Consider the following 19,084-nt stretch of genomic DNA (forward strand, 5'->3'; position numbering starts at 1 on the left):
AGGTCAGAATTAAAGGAACACCGATATCTTGGAGGATTGTGGGGCTGGAGGGGATTACAAAAATAACGAGGGATGAGGCCATGGAGGGATTTGAAAACAATGATGAGAATTTTAAAATCATGGTGTTACTTAACTGGGAGCCAATATCGGTCCGTGAGCACAGTGGTGATGGGTGAATGAATCTTGGTGTCAGTAAGAACACAAGCAGCAGAGTTTTGGATGACCTCAAGGAGGGTAAAATGTGGGAAACCGGCCAGGAGTGCGTTGGAATAATCAAGTCTAGAGATAACAAGGGCCCATTGAGCAGCTGGAAAAAACAGAATATGTACTCTAAGTTTAACTTCAATAATGTTGGTGCAGAGTGCTGCTGCAGTGAGCTTTCCTAGAATCATAGAGTTGTGGAATCATACAGCAGAATAGGAAGCCATTTGATCAATCTCGCCTGTCCTGGCTCTTAGACAGAACTATCCAATTTAATTTTATTCTTTCATGGAATGTGAGCATCACTGGCTAGGCCAGCGTTTATTGGCCATCCCAAGGTGGTGGTGAGCTGCCTACTTGAACTACTGCAGTCCATCTGGCGTAGGTATACCCACAGTGCTGTTAGGAAGGGAGTTCCAGGATTTTGACCCAGCAACAGTGAAGGAACGGCGATATCATTCCAAGTCAGGATGGTGTGTGGCTTGGAGGGGAACTTGCAGGTGGTGGTGTTCCATGCATCTGCTGCCCTTGTCCTTCTAGGTGGTAGGTGCTGTCGAAGGAGCCTTGGTGAGTTGCTGCAGTGGATCTTGTAGATGGTACACACTGCTGCCAATGTGCATCAGTGGTGGAGGGAGTGAATGTTGAAGGTGATGAATGGGGTGTCATTCAAGCAGGTTGCTTTGTCCTGGATAGTGTCGAGCTTCTTGAGTGTTGTTGGAGCTGCAACCATCCAGGTAAGTGGAGAGTATTCCATCACACTCCTGACTTGTGCCATGTAGATGGTGGACAGACTTTGGGGAGTCCAGAGTTGAGTTACTCGCTGCAGAATTCCCAGTCTCTGACCTGCTCTTGTAGGCACAGTACTTCTATGGCTGGTCCAGTTCAGTTTCTGGTCAATGGTAATGCCCAGGGTGTTGATAATGGGGGATTCGGCGATGGTAATGCCATTGAATGTCAAGGGAAAATGGTTGGATTCTCTCTTGTTGGAGATGGTCATTGCCTGGCACTTGTGTGATGTGAATGTAATTGCCACTTATCAGCCCAAGCCTGAATGTTGTCTAGGTCTTGCTGCAAATGGAGACAGACTGCTTCAGCATCTGAGGAGTCGCAAATGGTGCTGAGCATTGTGCAACCATCAGTGATTTTCCCCCTTCTGACCTTATGATGGAGGGAAGGTCATTGATGAAGCAGCTGAAGATGTTTGGGCCTGGGACACTACCCTCAGGAACTCCTGCAGTGATATCCTGGGATTGAAATGGTTGACTTCCAACAACCATAACCATCTTTCTTTGAGCTAGGTATGACTCCAACCAGTAGAGAGTTTTCCTCTTGATTCCCATTGACTCCAGTTTTGCTAGGGCTCCTTGATGTCACACTCAGTCAAGGGAGTTCAGCTCTTTTGTCCAATTTTGGACCAAGGCTGTAATATGGTCAGGAGCTGAGTGGCCTTAGCAGAATCCAAACTGAGCGTCAGTGAGCAAGATATTGCTGAGTAAGTGCTGCTTCATAGCACTGTCGACAACACCTTCCATCACTTTGCTGATGATCAAGAGTAGACTAATGGGGCGGTAATTGGCCGGGTTGGATTTATCCTGCTTTTTGTTTATAGGAGATACCTAGGCAATTTTCCACATTGTTGGGTAGATGCCAGTGTTGTGGCTGTACTAGAACAGCTTTGCTAGGGACACGGCCAGTTCTGGAGCACAAATCTTCAGTACAATTGCTGGAATGTTGTCAGGGTCCATAGGCTTTGCGGTATCCAGTGCCTTCAGCTGTTTCTTGATATCATGTGTAGTGAATTGAATTGGCAGAAGACTGGTAACCGTGATGCTGGGGACCTCAGGAGGAGGCCGAGAGGGATCATCCACTAGCTGCACTCCATGGCTCTTTCCTCATATCCATGCAATTTTCTTCCGTTCAACTGTTTATCCAATTTACTTTTAAAAGTTTCAGGCACTGCATTCAGGATTATAGTAACACACTGAGCAAAAAAAGTTCTTGTCTTACCTCTGGCTTTTTTGTAAATTATCCTAAATCAGTGTGCTCTAGTAACTGACCCTTCAGCAAGTGGAAGCCATTTCTCATCATTTACTCTGTTAAATCCTTTATAATTGTGAACATCTCTATTAAGTCTCCCTTTAACCTTCTCTAAGGAGAACAATCCCAGCCTCTCTAGTCTTTCCATGTAACTGAAATCCCCCATCCTTGGTATCATTTAAGTAAATCTCTTTGCACTCTCTAAGGCCTTCACATCCTTTCTCAGGTGTGGTACCTAGAATTGGACACAATATTCCAACTGAGGCCTAACAAGTGATTTGTAAAGATTTAGCATAACTTCCTTGCTTTTATACTCTATGCATCTATTTATAAAACAAAGATCCAGTATGCTTTTTAAACCGCCTTTTCAAATTGGCTTGCCGGCTTCAAAGCCTGACATGCCAAGCTCCTCCTTCGCTAGAACCACATACATGTTTTGGTTTTCTTGATCTTTTAAGTTCAACAGCCACTTTCTGCTTCTTGTGAAGTTTTGACAACCTGTGCTGTTTCTGTGGTTTGCCCACATGCTGCTTCAGTCTCCTTTCCTCTGCGTTTGTTGTTCTGCAGCTTATATTTAAAGGGGTGAGAAACACAGTGAAAAAGGTAAGCATGAAAAAGAAACAGGAGGAGGGGGAATGAGTGAAGAGTGTCTTTTGCAAAACTTACAGTACTAGTATCCTTGGCTAGGTAGGAGCTGGTGGAAGGGTATGAGAAATTTTAGTGGGGACCAGTCCAAAATAATTGGAATAATGTGATCAGTTCAGAAATATTGAGAACTTCTGCCATTATTTGGTTCAAAACACTTCCTATTGCCATACAGTTTACATTGTTAAGACAAATGCTTTTGCTTTACTTTGCTGTTCAGGAATACACACCTTGGGTGGCTTGAAGGGGTAGTCAGGTGAAAATGTGATATCCAAGAAGAAGACACCACCCTCGTACACTGAACCTGGGGGTCCCAGGATAGTTGACCTCCATTCATAAATGTTGTCTCCTTTGGGCCCAGCACTGCAACAGAAGAAACATTTCATTAATATAAATGGAAATAAAAATTAGAGGCAATATAATACTCCATACAATAATCTCCAAAAATGATGCTGACGATATAAATGTATAAATTTATACCAACAGGAGGGGATATACAGCGGATATAAGGAATTCTTTCAAAGTAACTTGCGCTGTCCATCTGATCAAAATCATGTTAGAGAATATCATTATGCAAGAACAATCTTGTCAAGTGTTTGAACCCTAGTATTCCCCCCGCCCCAAGTATGGGCATATTTAGGTTAGGTCTTGAAATGCTTAATTGAATTGTATGATAACCAGGAAGTAAAACTTGTCAATTAAATGCCTCCAGATGGGGGTTACAGTATTTAACGTTGTCATGGAAAGTTCAGACATAAAGATGAGAGCATTAGAAGCCATGTTCATCTTTATAATGAGGCTGTCTTTTGGGGTAGAAGTCAGAGCATGTTGAATTCTTTGTCTTTCAACAAGCATCTGTCTCTCTTTGTCAGAACTGGAGAGAGCATCTAGCAAGAAAAAAATAAAATTTAAATTATACTAAGTTGATTAACTACACAGAAATTTGAAGCAGTACACTGAACTAGAGGGCAATTGATTGTTGCCTTTAAGGATCATAACTACAAGCAAATCTTTCCACATGTCATTTAAACTGCATTGACTTTGCTTTTAATGTTGTGCTAGTCAATTGCTGTCATGCAGATCTTGTGCAGCTGCTGAAATGCAAAGAGTAAACTGGACAGATTTGCTGAGGATGGCATTTTTTTGCTGGCCTTCCCAGCAGGAACTAGTTATAAAAGCAGCTTTAGTGTGCCATGTGATAAGAGCTTGTATATTTGCTGTAAAGCAGGTATCCAAAGTGAGGTCTGAACCATTTCCAGTCTTTCAGCACTGGCTTTCTGGTTTATGAAATGCTGACATCTCAGTTCTATTTATGCTTAAAATTCCAACCCGACCCCTCAAGCAAACCTGTTCCCTGACACGTGCTGATTCTTCCCCCTCTTCTCTCCCCCACCGTCCCATGCTCCGATCTCCTCCTGCCCCGACTCGCGCTCCGATCTCCTCCTGCCCCGACTCGCGCTCCGATCTCTCCACCCTGACTCATGCCCCGATCTCTCCCCACCAACTCACATTGATACCCAACCCATGCTTCGACCTGCCCACCACCCCCCCCCACCCCCCGACCCATGCTCTGAACTTCCCCTCCAATGCATGCTCTGATCTCTCACCTCCCCAGCAAATGCTCTGATCTCTCCCCCGATCCATGCTCCGATTTGCCCTACCGACCCACTACTGGCCAGGATTTCACATTGGGCGGACGGGAGCTGGCCACCGACTGAAAAGTCAGTGGCGAACCCGCTTCCGCCTCGCCTGGGGATCCAATCCGCATTTTATGGGTCCCCAGGCTTTAATTCCTTCGAGGCAGGACTTCCACCTGCTTGAGGGAGGAAGTCCCGTCTCATTGAGCTGCTGGCCAATCAGCTCTTAGTCCCCAGCAGTGCCACCGGGAGCGATGGCCACTGCTGGGACTGCAACCCAGCTGACCGCAGAGGAAGACATGGAGCTGGGAGTCCAGGTAAGTTTTGGTTGACTCGCCGGGGGTAATTGGTTGGGCCCTGGCAAGGCAAGGGGGGCGTGTTAGGGCTTGGGGCTGGTTGGGGTAGCGAGGGCGACTCTCCTGTGCCCGATAAGCAGGGCCCCACCCCTGAAACGATTGGAAGCCTCCTGCTTTTCCCGGCTCCAGGAGGCCCGCATGCCAAGCGTAAAATGCGTGACTTAAGAGCCTTGATTGGCCTGGGGCGGGCGGGACGTTTTTTGCCCGCCCAACCCACCCCCCTGCCCTACATAAAGGGGGGCAGAGGCGGGACCAGGTTGGGAAAGCCTCCCGCTCCATTTTACGCCAGCCTCCCCAACCCCCCCCCGGCCACCATCCGGCTTGTTAGGGTGGTGTAAAATTCTGGCCCTAGCCCCTCAAACTGCGTGTAATCCCCACTTCCCGGCTGCTACAAGCATCCCATTCCACTGCCAAATCCTTATAAATATCAGGGCCAGTGTCTTTACAGAAGTTGTGATTGTGATCTTTGTGGAATTACTTTGTCTTCACCTGTGGAATAAATCCAGTATTCAGCCCCTAGAAGAATGATGTGGGGGTGACCAATGGGCTTGTTTTGAGACCCACTGTGTTTCTAATTTACATTAAACACTCTGGGCTGAATTCACTTTTATAGCATCCAAAATTGTGCAGTACAGCGGTAGAAGTAAAGAAAAATGAGATCTGCAGGCCAACTGCCACATTCCTGCACCATCACTGCCACTAGGAATCTCTCTCTGCCTACTTCAGCTGGGAAGTTAGCTAACTGCCCAGTTGCATGTAACTAATGGCAGAGAGGTGGGCCCTGGGAGCCTGAATGATTCCCCTCCTTACTATCAGTGTCATCACCAACCTCAGTAATCTCCAGGAAATGGGCAGCCACTATGGCCATTATTGGAGGAACAAGGTCTTGTAGTGGGTATCTTTCCTTTTCTTGAAGCCCCTTACCTGCAGCTGGAGGGCTGATGGCTCTGTGAGCCTCTTTTAAGAATTTAATATATATTTTTGGGGCACTTTTTGTCCCCTTTTAAGACATCCTCCTCTCCTTGAGACACGTAATGGATGATCCACTGCAGCTCCATCGAATTTTGCTGGCCAGCAGCAGTGGGATCCTCACGTATCATGCAGATCTCTTTGTCAGCCTAGCCCATGTAATTAATGTGCCCAGAGCTAGGAAACTGCACAAGGGCCATATAGAAGGGCTAGTGTGCAGTCCTGCCCAGCCCTCCACTTGTGGCAAATGCAGCACAGGAGAAAATTTGACCCCCCCTACCCACCTCCAGATTTGAGGAGCTAAATGAAAATTAAGGTAATCTGCAGATAATTTCAAACTAGGATGGGCATTGAATCTAACATGGCAGGGAAATAAAAAGTGAGCTAGAGAAAATATTTGAATATACAGAGCACTGGCAGACAAAGTTTAATATGGACTCATGTAAAACAGTACATAATTCAATAAAAAATTTGCATCATAACTGAATAATGTTGGAACTATTAAAGGTAAAGTTGACCGAGATCTAGGAACGTTCATGGACTCAACACTCAGTATTCCAATCACGGCAGCTCAGGAATCCAAAAGCGAAGTGAAGTAGAGTAAAATTTGGAGGAGGACGCATTTAAATTTTCCAGTGATAGTTACTGAGAGACAAGTGGGACACTTAGGGCTGAATTTTTGGGCCCCGCTGAGGTAAGGAATGGAGGTGGCGTCAGCCATTTTTGCTGAGGCGGGTTCGAGGATGGCATGGCTACCTGCCCTCACAAAGTGGGCAACCAATTAGGCTTGTTAAAAGCCTTTTTAAGGGCATTTAAAGGGGGCTGACTGAAATTTTTTAGTCAGCCTCCAGTTTCCCAGCAGGCCGGGGGTCCAGCGCTGCAGGCAGGCCTACAGACACTCCCTGCCTGCCTGGTTGCAGTTGCAGCCAAAGCCCGTCCTGTAGAGGGATTTCCCCGCCCCCCCCACCCCAAAACTCACCATCGCCCTGCCACAGTGGTGGTCTGGCCACTGATTCTTTTTTATTAAAACTTTTAAAAAAAACGTTGGTCAGAGGGCACTGCCATTTCAGTTACTTACTCTCTCTGGCAGCCTGCTGCTCCTCTCAAGCTGTAAGGCCTCTCATTAGCCCTTAATTGGACAGGGAACCTGTCTCCATGACAATTAAGGGGGTGCTCTGGTCAAAATCCCAAAGAGTGACTGTTTCCCATTGGGGGCGAGTTCAGGACCTGATAACAGTCCCAATTCCACCTCTGATGCAAAAATTCAACCCTTAATCTCAGGTAAAGTAGTAAGAAACAGCTAGATGTTGTGGTGGGGAACTGTTGGTTCTTTCTAATGAATGAACTGGAATGGGTCAAATGGCTTTGTTATTTTTACCTATTTTGTAATTTAGTGATGTCAAGTGCAATATCGGTTATTAAAACAATAGGGATCAGTTTTAAAGGATGTAACTCACCTTGGGGTTGAATATTGATGTTGCAGTTCAAGACAACAGCTGGATCCCTTTATGTGGCACTGTCCTTATGTATTAGCTTGCATTAATCAACAAAAATAAACTCTTTTATAATACAAGTCGGCCAATAATTTTAGGAAGGCGTAGTGTTCAATTTCATCTATTAGGGACATATCTATCTGAGAGATTTTCTCCCTATACATTTTAATGAATTTTTAATTTAGCCTTTCTCCAATACAAGGGGCCTTATTTTCCTCTGGGTGTTAAATGTAACAAATACATAACTAAGGTTATTGCAGAAAATAAAAGCTCATGGTGTGGGGGAAACATATTGGCATGGATAGAAGATTGATTAGGTAACAGGAAACAGAGAGTAGGCATAAATGGGTCATTTTCTGGTTAGCAAGCTGTAACGAGTGGTGTGCCATAGGGATCAGTGCTGAGGCCTCAACTTTTTACAATTTATATAAATGACTTAGATGAAGGGCCCAAAGGTATGATTGCTAAATTTGCTGATGACAAAAGATAGGTAGGAAAGTAACTTGTGAAGAGGACATAAGGAGGCTCCAAAGGGATATAGATAGGTTAAGATAGTCGGCAAATACCTGGCAAATGGAGTATAATGTAGGAAAATGTGAAATTGTCCACTTTGGCAGGAAGATTAACAAAGAAGCATATTATCTAAATGGTGAGAGATTGCAGAGCTCTGAGATGCAGAGGGATCTGGGTGTCCTAGTGCATGAATCGCAAAAGGTTAGTATGCAGGTACAACATGCAATTAGGAAAGCTAATTGAATGTTATTGTTTATCGCAAGGGGAATTGAATACAAAAGTAGGGAGGTTATGCTTCAGCGATACAAGGCATTGGTGAGACCACATCTGGAGTACCGTATACAGTACTGGTCTCTTTATTTAAGGAAGGATGTAAATGCGTTGGAGGCAGTACAGAGAAGGTTTACTAGACTAATACCCAGAATGGGCAGGCTGTCTTATGAGGAAAGATTGCAAAGGATGGAATTTAGAAGAGTAAGAGGCAACTTGATTGAAAAAGATCCTGAGGGGTGGATGTGGAAAGGATGTTTCCCCTTGTGGGAGAATCTAGAACTAGTGGTCACTGTTTAAAAATAAGGGGTTGCCCATTTAAGACAGAGATGAGGAGAATTTTTTCTCTCAGAGGGTTGTGAGTCTTCGGAATTCTCTTCCTCAAAAGGCAGTGGAAGCAGAGTCTTTTTGAATATTTTTAAGGTAGAGGTAGATCCTTGATAAGCAAGGGGGTTGAAGGTTATCGGGGGTAGGTGAAAATGTGAAGTAATCAGTTCAGCCATGAACTTATTGAATGGCAGAGCAGGCTCGAAGGGCCAAGTGGCCTACTCCTCCTAATTCATATGTTTGTATATCAATAATAGTATTTTTGTCATTAGGTGTACTTACTCCCATCCTACGATGGATGAAAGGAAATGACCAAAAAAAAAAATTTCTTGTTTAGAACAATATGGGCCTCTCCTGAAAAACACATGAAAGTTTGAGCAGAGGAGGCAAAAATTGAGTTCTGGAGTCGCATTTAGAATGGCTGTTATTTATATGAAGGGAGGGCAAAATTTCCCTTGGAGGATAAGTACTACTGTTAACATTCAACTGTTAGTCAACCTCCTTCTTTCTATGGCTCTCAATGTCATGCTTTGAGTAAGCACGAGACACTTAATAGTGGCGTATACAGAACAGATTTCATTCATATACAGCATAACTGATCAATCTATCTGTATACTGAGATTGGCTTTTGGTTTCTCTATCTTCCAAGCCCTCTAAAGAATTGTTGAAAACCATGCTCCTTCATACACCAAATTTTACCTATATCAAAGCAGCGTGTCACAGATAAGACATCATGATGTATCTGTTCTGGAATCCTTAGAAAACAGTGTGTTCACATAAATAATCTTAGTTGTTTACTGCAAAAATACTTTTCTGAAACGGGTCTTCCTGACTTAACAGTTCTCATCCTTTGAAGGGTAGATTTATTAATTGTTATCTTCTCCACTATAGTTAATAGATCCCTTTACTTATGTTTATTACACTAACCACTAAAGTTATATCTTAATCATTCATGGTTGGTGTCATTGCTGTCATTTATTTCCTTGCACTAGCACTTCTCGCATAAAGTACTCAACACACTAAAAGCAGAAGATGAGCCAGGCTTTCTTTTAACCATTGAATTTACAGCACAGAAACAGGCATTTGGCTCAGATTGTCAATGTCTGTGTTTATGCTCCACATGACGCCCCTCCCTGTTGTTTGATTTTGCAAATTTATATGTGAAAGAGAAAAAAAGACAGGCAATGAGGTACTTTTGAAATGTAATCACTGTTGTAATGTAGGGAACATGGTAGCCAATTTGTGCACAGCAAGGCCCCACAAATAGCAATGAATTTGATGACCAGATTATCTGTTTGATTAACGTGCAGCTTGAGGGATAAATGTTGGCCAGGACACCAGGAAGAACACCACTGCTCTTCTTTAAATAGTGCCATGGGATCTTTTACATCTATTTGACAGGACCGAAGGGGCTCAGTTTAACATTTCATCTGAAAGACAACATCTCCGACAGTCTCAGTACAGCACTGAAGGGCCAGCTGGGTTTGTGTGCTCAAGTCTAACTGAGCTTCATGTCTCTGAACTTGCTGTTCGGACAAAAATGCTGCATTAATTTCACATTACAAAAATGTCATAAATTATCAAAATTAAATTCACACAAGTACAGACCAAATTGTTACAAATGCTCAACAGAAATTACCATAGAAAAGTTATGGCAGAGAAAGAGGCCATTCAGCCCATCGTGTCTGTGCCAGCTGAAAAAACTAGCTGCCCATTCTAATCCCACTTTTCAGCACCTGGTCCGTAGCCTTGCAGGTTACAGCACATCAGCTCCAGGTACCTTAAATCAGTTTAAGGTTTCTGCCTCCACCACCGATCCAGGCAGCGAGCTCCAGACACCCACCACCCTCTGGGTGAAAACATTTTTCTTCATGTCCCTCTCTAATCCTTCCACCAATCACCTTAAATCTGTGCCCCCTGGTAATTGACCTCTCCACTAGGGGAAACCGGTTCTTCACTTCTATTCTATCTTTTCTTTCTTTCTTTCTTTGGCCTCCTTGTCTCAAGAGACAATGGGTAAGCGCCTGGAGGTGGTCAGTGGTTTGTGAAGCAGCGTCTGGAGTGGCTATAAAGGCTAATTCTAGAGTGACAGACTCTTACACAGGCGCTGCAGATAAAATTGGTTGTTGGGGCTGTTACACAGTTGGCTCTCCCCTTGCGCTTCTGTCTTTTTTCCTGCCAACAGCTAAGTCTCTTCGACTCGTCACTCTTTAGCCCCGCCTTTGTGGCTGTCCGCCAGCTCTGGCAATCACTGGCAACTGACTCCCATGACTTGTGATCAATGACACAGGACTTCATGTCGCGTTTGCAGACGTCTTTAAAGCGGAGACATGGACGGCCAGTGGGTCTGATACAAGTGACGAGCTCACTGTACAATGTGTCCATGAGGATCCTGCCATCTTCCATGCGGCTCACATGGCCAAGCCATCTCAAGTGCCTCTGGCTCAGTAGAGTGTATATGCTGGGGATGTTGGCCGCCTCGAGGACTTCTGTGTTGGAGATACGGTCCTGCCACCTGATGCCAAGAATTCTCCGGAGGCAGCAAAGATGGAATGTATTTGGGAAGTCGCTCTTGGCTGACATACGTTGTCCAGGCCTCGCTGCCGCAGAGCAAGGTACTGAGGACACAGGCTTGATACACTCGGACTTTTGTGTTCCATGTCAGTGCGCCATTTTCCCACGCTCTCTTGGTCAGTCTTTACATAGCAGCGGATGCCTTTCACATGCGCTTGTTTATTTCTGCATCGAGAGACAGGTTACTGGTGATAGTTGAGCCTAGGTGGGTGAACTCTTGAACAACTTCCTGAGCGTGGTCGCCGATATTGATGGATGGAGCATTTCTGACGTCCTTTCCCATGATGTTCGTTTTCTTGAGGTTGATGGTTAGGCCAAATTCATTGCAGGCAGCCGCAATCCTGTCGATGAGTCTCTGCAGACACTCTTCTGTGTGGGATGTTACTGCAGCATCGTCAGCAAAGAGGAGTTCCCTGATGAGGACTTTCTGTACTTTGGTCTTCGCTTTTAGACGGGCAAGGTTGAACAACCTGCCATCTGATCTTGTGTGGAGGAAAATTCCTTCTTAAGACTTGAACACATGTGAGAGCAGCAGGAAGAAGAAAATCCCAAACAGTGTAGGTGCGAGAATACAGCCATATTTCACACCACTCAGGATAGAAAAGGGGTGCTTTTCCAGCATCCGCAGTATTTTGCCAATGTAGTATACTGTATTCGCTGCTCACAGTGTGGTCTCCTCTACATTGGGGAGACCAAGCGCAGACTGGGTGACCGCTTTGCGGAACATCTCCGCTCAGTCCGCAAGCAGGACCCTGAGCTTCCGGTTGCTTCCCATTTCAACACTCCCCCCTGCTCTCATGCTCACATCTCTGTCCTGGGATTGCTGCAGTGTTCCAGTGAACATCAGCGCAAGCTCGAGGAACAGCATCTCATCTACCGATTAGACACACTACAGCCTGCCGGACTGAACATTGAGTTCAATAATTTCAGAGCATGACAGCCCCCCACTTTACTTTCATTTTTAGTTATTTTTTCTTTTTTTTTTACATTCCTTTTTACATTTTTTACAATCTTTTTTTGCATTTATTTCATTTCATCTTAGTTTGTTCAGTTTGCTGACCCACTGTTTTTTTCAGGTTGTTTTTCTTCAGGTTTGCACTTGCTGCTGTTCAATATTCAGTATATTCACACCTAATCTGTACTAATGCTTTGTCTTTCAACACACCATTAACATATTGTTTGCCTGTTCTCCGTGACCTTTTGGTCAGCTATGTGGCCTGGTCCAATCTGCACCTTCTCCTTTGTTATCTCTTGCCCAACCCCCACCTCACTTGTTTATAATCTGTGACTTTTCTAATATTTGTCAGTTCCGAAGAAGGGTCACTGACCCGAAACGTTAACTCTGCTTCTCTTTCCACAGATGCTGCCAGACCTGCTGAGTGATTCCAGCATTTCTTGTTTTTGTTTCCGATTTCCAGCATCCGCAGTATTTTGCTTTTATTATAGAAAAGGGGTCTGATGAGGTGCCGCGATGCTGAATTGTGCCTTTCATATTGTCATGGAATGAGGTGATGATACTTAGTAGCTTTGGTGGACATCCGATCTTTGCTAGTAGTTTGAAGAGACCACATCTGCTGACGAGGTCAAAGGCTTTGGTGAGATCTATGAAAGCAACGTAGAGGGGCATCTGTTGTTCACGGCATTTCTCCTGTAGCTGGCGAAGGGAGAACAGCATGTCAATGGTGGATCTCTCTGCTCGAAAGCCACATTGTGCCTCAGGATAGACACACTCAGCCATCTTCTGGAGCCTGTTTAAACCGACTCGAGCGAAGACTTTCCCCACTATGCTGAGCAGGGAGATTCCACGGTAGTTGTTGCAGTCACCGCAGTCACCCTTGTTCTTAGAGAGGACGATGATATTGGCATCGTGCATGTCCTGTGGTACTGCTTCCTCATTCCAGCACAGGCAAAGCAGTTCATGTAGTGCTGAGATTATAGCAGGCTTGGCACTCTTAATTATTTCAGGGGTAATGCCGTCCTTCCCAGGGGCTTTTCCACTGGCTAGAGAATCAATGGCATCACTGAGTTCCGATTTTGTTGGCTGTACGTCCAGCTCATCCATGACTGGCAGAGACTGGGTTGCATTGAGGGCGGTCTCAGTGAGAACATTTTCCCTGGAGTACAGTTCCAGGCAGTGCTCCACCCAGCGGTCCATTTGCTTGCGTTGGTCAGCGATCGTTTCCCCTGATTTAGACTTGAGGGGGGCGATCTTCCTTTTGGTTGGCCCAAAAGCTCTCTTAATGCCATCATACATTCCTCTGATGTTTCCAGTGTCGGAGGCCAGCTGAAGACGATTGCATAGGTGTTGCCAGCGCAGCGCCTGGCTGTTCTTTGTGCAGCGCATCTGGCTACTTTAAGTGCTTCGGATGTTAACTCACTGGGGGCTTTCTTGCAGTTCAACAATGCAATGCGCTTCGCGGCTATGGCAGGTTCCAGCTCTTCAAAGTGAGATTGAAACCAGTCTGCATTCTGCTTCTCACGTTTGCCATAGGTGGTCATTGCTGAGTCATAGATGGCATCTCTGATGTGGGCCCACTTGGTCTCTGCATCCCCTGTAGGAGTGTTTTGAAGGGCTTTTTCAAGTGAATTTAGAAACTTCTGTAACAGCTGTGGATAAGAAATTCTGCTCGTGTTGATGCGCGGGCGGTCCTTCTGCTTGGAGTGATGCAGCTTCTTTGGTTTGAGGCTAACCTTGCTGCACACCAGGGAGTGGTCGGTCTCGCAGTCCGCACTGTGGAAGCTGCGTGTGACTTGAACGCTGTTTAAAGAGGCTCGCCTTGTGACAATGAGGTCCAGCTGGTGCCAACACCTATGCAGTCATATTCAGCTGGCCTCCGACACTGGAAACATCAGAGAAATGTATGATGGCATTAAGAGAGCTTTTGGGCCAACCAAAAGGAAGATCGCCCCCCTCAAGTCTAAATCAGGGAACAATATCATGAAACCTGGTGACAGGGTTTAGTATGAAAGAACGGGTTGGTGATGCAGAGGTTGTGATAGGTACAGAACTCCAGCAGTCTCTGTCCATTCTCATTCATCCTTCCAATGCCATAGCGCCCAAGGCAGGAGCGCCATGAGTCATGGTCAGCCCCAACCCTGGCATTAAAGTCCTCCAGCAGGAACAAATGTTCGGTATTGGGAATGCTGCTAATGATGGAGTTCCTCGTAGAACTGGTCTTTCACTTCAGGTGGGGAGCAGAGATGCTGAGTAGGTGTACTGGACCAGAAGCGGTTAGCAGTCGGATGGCAAGTATGCATTCCGAGCCATTTGAAGGTGGCTCTATCATGCTGAGCAAAGAGTTTCTGATGGCGAAGCCCACTCTGTGCTGTCTTGGTTCTTCAGGATCCCTACCCTGCCAGAAGATGGTGTAGTCTTGCTCTCTTCGAGATCTGCTCGCAGGGAGGTGTGTCTCCTGAAGTGCTGCAATGTCCACATTGAGTCTACTGAGCTCATTGTTAATGATGGCGGTCTTCTGAGAATCGTTGATTTGTGTAAGGTCTTCCGACAGGCCAGGACACACAGTTCTGATGTTCCATCTTGCAAAAAGAAGGGCTGGTACCTTCTTTCCTTTTTTTGTTGTGCTGTTTGGTGCGGTGTTACATTCCACTTGTCGGGCAATGACCCTGAGCTCCAAGCACCCATTGAAGCAGGTGGACTGTGGCGGGACAGAACCTTACTGACCGGGGGCTGCCCGGTTTGAGGCGGGCGGTCGCTGTCCAGTGAGGTGCGATGACCTCTCCCACTGACAAAGGGAACCCGTGACGCCCAATCTCTATGCCAGTTGGGCTGGATGTATAACCCGTAATTGCTGCCTTCCGTGTTGTTTTGGTCACTGTGAGGCCACTATGGAGTGACCTCTCCAATGGCGCATGCTTGGGCCAATGTATGGGGGTTGTGAGTTGCCCAAGCGTCAAAGCCCCCCTCTCGGCCTTCCTGGTGGGGCCCAAAGGAGTGCAGAGCACCATGTTTGGCACCGGTATGGCTGCAAGAACTGCCGGAAACATGCCAAAGGTGACACATGACCGACTTCGGGGTTCCGCTCCGGATTTTCTGTTGGGGTTTATTCCCTTAGCCTTGGTCTCTCCCGAGACGCCCACAAGGCAGTGGGATTGTTGGCTCCTATCCCTGAGCAGAGGCCCTAACAAGTAAGCTGTGTGATTTCATGGAGGGAGAGGGAAGAAGGGGGTGCAGTGGATGCCGAGGGGATACAGGGGAAGGGGGTGCAACGGGGATGAGCTGGGTAGGGGGTGCGATAGGGGAGTTAGGAAGAGGGTGCGAGGGGGGAGAGGTGCGGGGGTGCAGGGGGTGCTAGCGGGGAAGGTGGTGCGGGCGGCGGAAGGGGGGGGGAAGGGGGGAGGCGTCCGGCGGGGGTCGTGACCCTGGCGAGCGGGCCAGCCCACAGCCTGCACGGCCTCCTCGATGTCGGCGTCCTCCAGGCTGACGCTATTCTATCTAGGCCCCTCCATAATTACCCCTCAATTAAGTCACCCCTCAACTTGCTCTGTTCTAAGGAAAACAACCCTAGCTTATCCAATCTTTCCTCACAGCTGCAACTTTAAGCCCTGGCAACATTCTTGTAAATCTCTTCTGTACTCTGTCCAGAATAAACGGCTCTGGAAATAGTGGATGCATTGGTGGTCATCTTCCAAAATTCTATAGACTCTGGAGCAGTTCCTACAGATTGGAAGGTGGCAAATGTAACTCCACTATTTAAAAAAGGAGGGAGAGAAAAAACAGGGAACTACAGACCAGTTAGCCTTACAAAATTATAAAGGATGTGATAGCAGAACACCTGGAAAGCATAAACTGGATTGGGCAAAATCAGCATGGGTTTACGAAAGGGAAATCATGCTTAACAAATATACTGCAGTTTTTCTGAGGCTGTAACTCGTAGAATAGATCAGGGAGAACCAGTGGATGTGGTGTATTTGGAGTTTCAGAAGGCTTTTGATAAGGTCCGACATAAGAGGTTAGTGTGCAAAATTAAAGCATATGGGATTGGGGGTAATATACTGGCATGGATTGAGAATTGGTTGACAGACAGGAAACAGAGAGTAGGAATAAACGGGTCTTTTTCCGGCTTGCAGGCAGTGACTAGTGGGGTACCGCAGGGATCAGTGCTTGGGCCCCAGCTATTCACAATATATATTAATGACTTAGATGAGAGAACTAAATGTAACATTTCCAAGTTTGTAGATGACACAAAGCTGGGGGGGAATGTGAGCTGTGAGGAGGATGCAAAGAGGCTCCAATGTGATTTGGACAAGTTGGGTGAGTGAGCAAGTGCATGGCAGATGCAGTATAATAAATGTGGATAAATGTGAGGTTATCCACTTTGGTTGTAAAAGCAGAAAGGCAGTTTATTATCTGAATCCTGGTAGGTTGGGAAAGGGGTAAGTGCAACGAGACCTGGATGTCCTTGTGCACCAGTCGCTGAAAGCAAGCATTCAGGTGAAGCAAGCAATTAGGAAGGTGAACGGTATGTTGGCCTTCATTACAAGAGGATTTGAGTACAGGAGCAAGGATGTCTTACTGCAGTTATACAGGGCCTTGGTGTGACCACATCTGCAGTATTGTGTGCAGTTTTGGTCTCCTTATCTGAGGAAGGATGTTCTTGCCATGAAGGGAGTGCAAAGAAGATTTACTCGGCTGATTCCTGGGATGGCAGAATTGACGTAAGAGGAGAGATTGGGTCAACTGGGCCTATATTCACTAGAGTTTAGAAGAATGAGAGGGGATCTCATAGAAACCTATAAAATTCTAACCGGACTAGACAGGCTAGATGCAGGGAGGATGTTCTCGATGGCTGGGGAGTCCAGAACCAGGGGTCACAGTCTCATGATACAGGGTATGCCATTTAGAACCGAGATGAGGAGAAATTTCTTCACTCAGAGGGTGGTGAACCTGTGGAATTCTCTACCGCAGAAGGCAGTAGAGGCCAAGTCATTAAATATATTCAAGAAGGAGACAGATATATTTCTTAATACCAATGAGATCAAGGGATATGGGGAGAAAGTGGGAACAGGGTACTGAATTAGACGATCAGCCATGATCTTTTTTGAATGGCAGAGCAGGCCCGAAGGGTCGAATGGCCTACTCCTGCTCCTATTTTCTATGTTTCTATGTCTTTCCTGTAATGTGGTGACCAGAACTGTATGCAATACTCCAGCTGTGGCCTAACCAGTGTTTTATACAGTTCCAGCATTACATCCCTGCTTTTGTATTCTTTACCTCGGCCAATAAAGGAAAGCATTCCATATGCCTTCCACACTACTTTATCTACCTGTCCTGTCAGCTTCAGGGACCTGTGGACATACACTCCAAGGTCTCTCACTTCCTCTACCCCTCTCAATATCCTCCCGCTTATTGTGTATTCCCTTGCTTTGTTTACCCTCCCCAATTAGGGGCATGACCTACCCTCGTTTAGGTTGGCACTTTCTATTACCCGCTACTTTCTGCTTTCTCCCTTTCACCTCAGCAAAATTATTTGTTTTTCACACTGTTCCTTGGCCCTAGTGGTCCAAGGCAAAGTGACAAATTGAATATGGTTACCAGCACTGGACAAGAATTTCTGATTGACTGTTCCCATTCACAGTAGACATTTGCGTTCAAACACTTCAGCTTACTGGAGTTGCAAAAGGAAGGATTCAGAAAGGGGAGATCCGAAGCAGCATGGGGGAAAGAACCCTAATTCCCTTCTGATTTTTGGCCGTAAATGTGGGCAAATCAATCCTGAAGCACTAAAACGGAATGAGCCATTTTAGGAGTTAAATCAAGTTTATTTTTATTCACATTTGTTGTTGTATTAGTGCACAATATACTTATTTATATCGGACCTTTAACATAATGAAACATCCCAAGGTGCTTCGTAGGAGCATTATTAAACAAAATATGACATCAAGCCACATAAGCACAGATGACCAAAAGTTTGGTCAAAGAGGTAGGTTTTAAGAAATATCTTTAAGAAAGGTGAAAAGTGAGGTAGAGAGGAGATGATGTGTAGGGAGGGTATTGCAGAGCTAAGGCCTAGGCAACTGAGGGCACGGCCACCAATGGTGGAGCAATTAAAATCCGGGATGCTCCAAGAAGGCAGAATTAGCTGATGCAGATATCTTGGAGGATTGTGGGGCTGGAGGAAATTCGAGATGGGGAGCGGCAAGGCCACGGAGGGATTTGAAAAGAAGGATGACAATTTTAAAATCAAGACGTTGCTTGACTGGAAGCCAATGTAGGTCAGCAAGCACAGGGGTGATAGGTAAATGGGACTTCATGTGAGTTAGGACATGGCAGCAGAGTTTTGCATTACCTCAAGTTTGCAAAGGGTAAAATGTGGGAGACCAGCCAGCAGTGCATTGCAATAACAAGTCTAATGGTGACAAAGGCATGAATGAGGGTTTCAGCAGCAGATGAGCTGAGGCAGGAGCGAAGACGGGCGATGTTATGGAGGTTTTGTTAGTGATGGTGTAAATATGTAGTCGGAAGCTCATCTCGTGGTCAAATATCATGCCAAGGTTGCGAGCAGTCTGGTTTAGTCTTGGACTGTTGCGAGGGAAAGCGATGGAGTCGGTAGCTGGGGAATGGAGTTTGGAGTGGGGTCTGAAAACAATGGCTTCAGTCTTCCCAATATTTAATCAAAGTGATTCCTGACAATGCAGTGGCCCGCTGACGTCATCAATGTGCGCCAAGCTGCGCACATGCGCAGCTACATCTTGCCAGGACTAAGTGGCACATGTGCGGGATGACGTCATCGCGCAGCGTCATCACGTACCTGCACATGGTCCATCTTCGCGCATGCGCGATAAAGCATCATCGGGTAAAGAGCCCCCCACTCAGCTACAGGAAGCAGCTGAATGGGAGACTTTGAGGCTGGACCTCGATCCCCGTCACTCGCTCCCCCCCCCCCCCCCCACTAGCCACTCTCCCCCCCCCCCCTTGGCAACTCGCTCCAGTACTCGCTGCTGCCCTTCACTTCCCTGCCCGATTGTTCCCTGCTCCTTGCTTCGCGCCACCCCGTTCTCTGGCCCCTCGCTACCCCCTCCCACACCCCCCCACCCCCCCCAC

At 46.3% G+C, this 19,084-nt stretch overlaps 1 protein-coding gene across 2 annotated transcripts in view; it reads right to left on the reverse strand.

The window, feature by feature from the left end:
- LOC137385171 (ubiquitin-conjugating enzyme E2 E2) overlaps positions 1-19,084 on the reverse strand; it is a 401,363-nt gene that overhangs the window by 48,772 nt on the left and 333,507 nt on the right. For both annotated transcript variants that reach the window (XM_068060156.1, XM_068060146.1), the window contains one exon: positions 3,114-3,246. In XM_068060156.1, the coding sequence (XP_067916257.1) occupies positions 3,114-3,246 (133 nt within the window). The remainder of the gene's footprint in view (positions 1-3,113; positions 3,247-19,084) is intronic.

Source organism: Heterodontus francisci, chromosome 2 (assembly GCF_036365525.1).
Source record: "Heterodontus francisci isolate sHetFra1 chromosome 2, sHetFra1.hap1, whole genome shotgun sequence".
Classification (NCBI taxonomy): Eukaryota; Metazoa; Chordata; class Chondrichthyes; order Heterodontiformes; family Heterodontidae; genus Heterodontus; species Heterodontus francisci.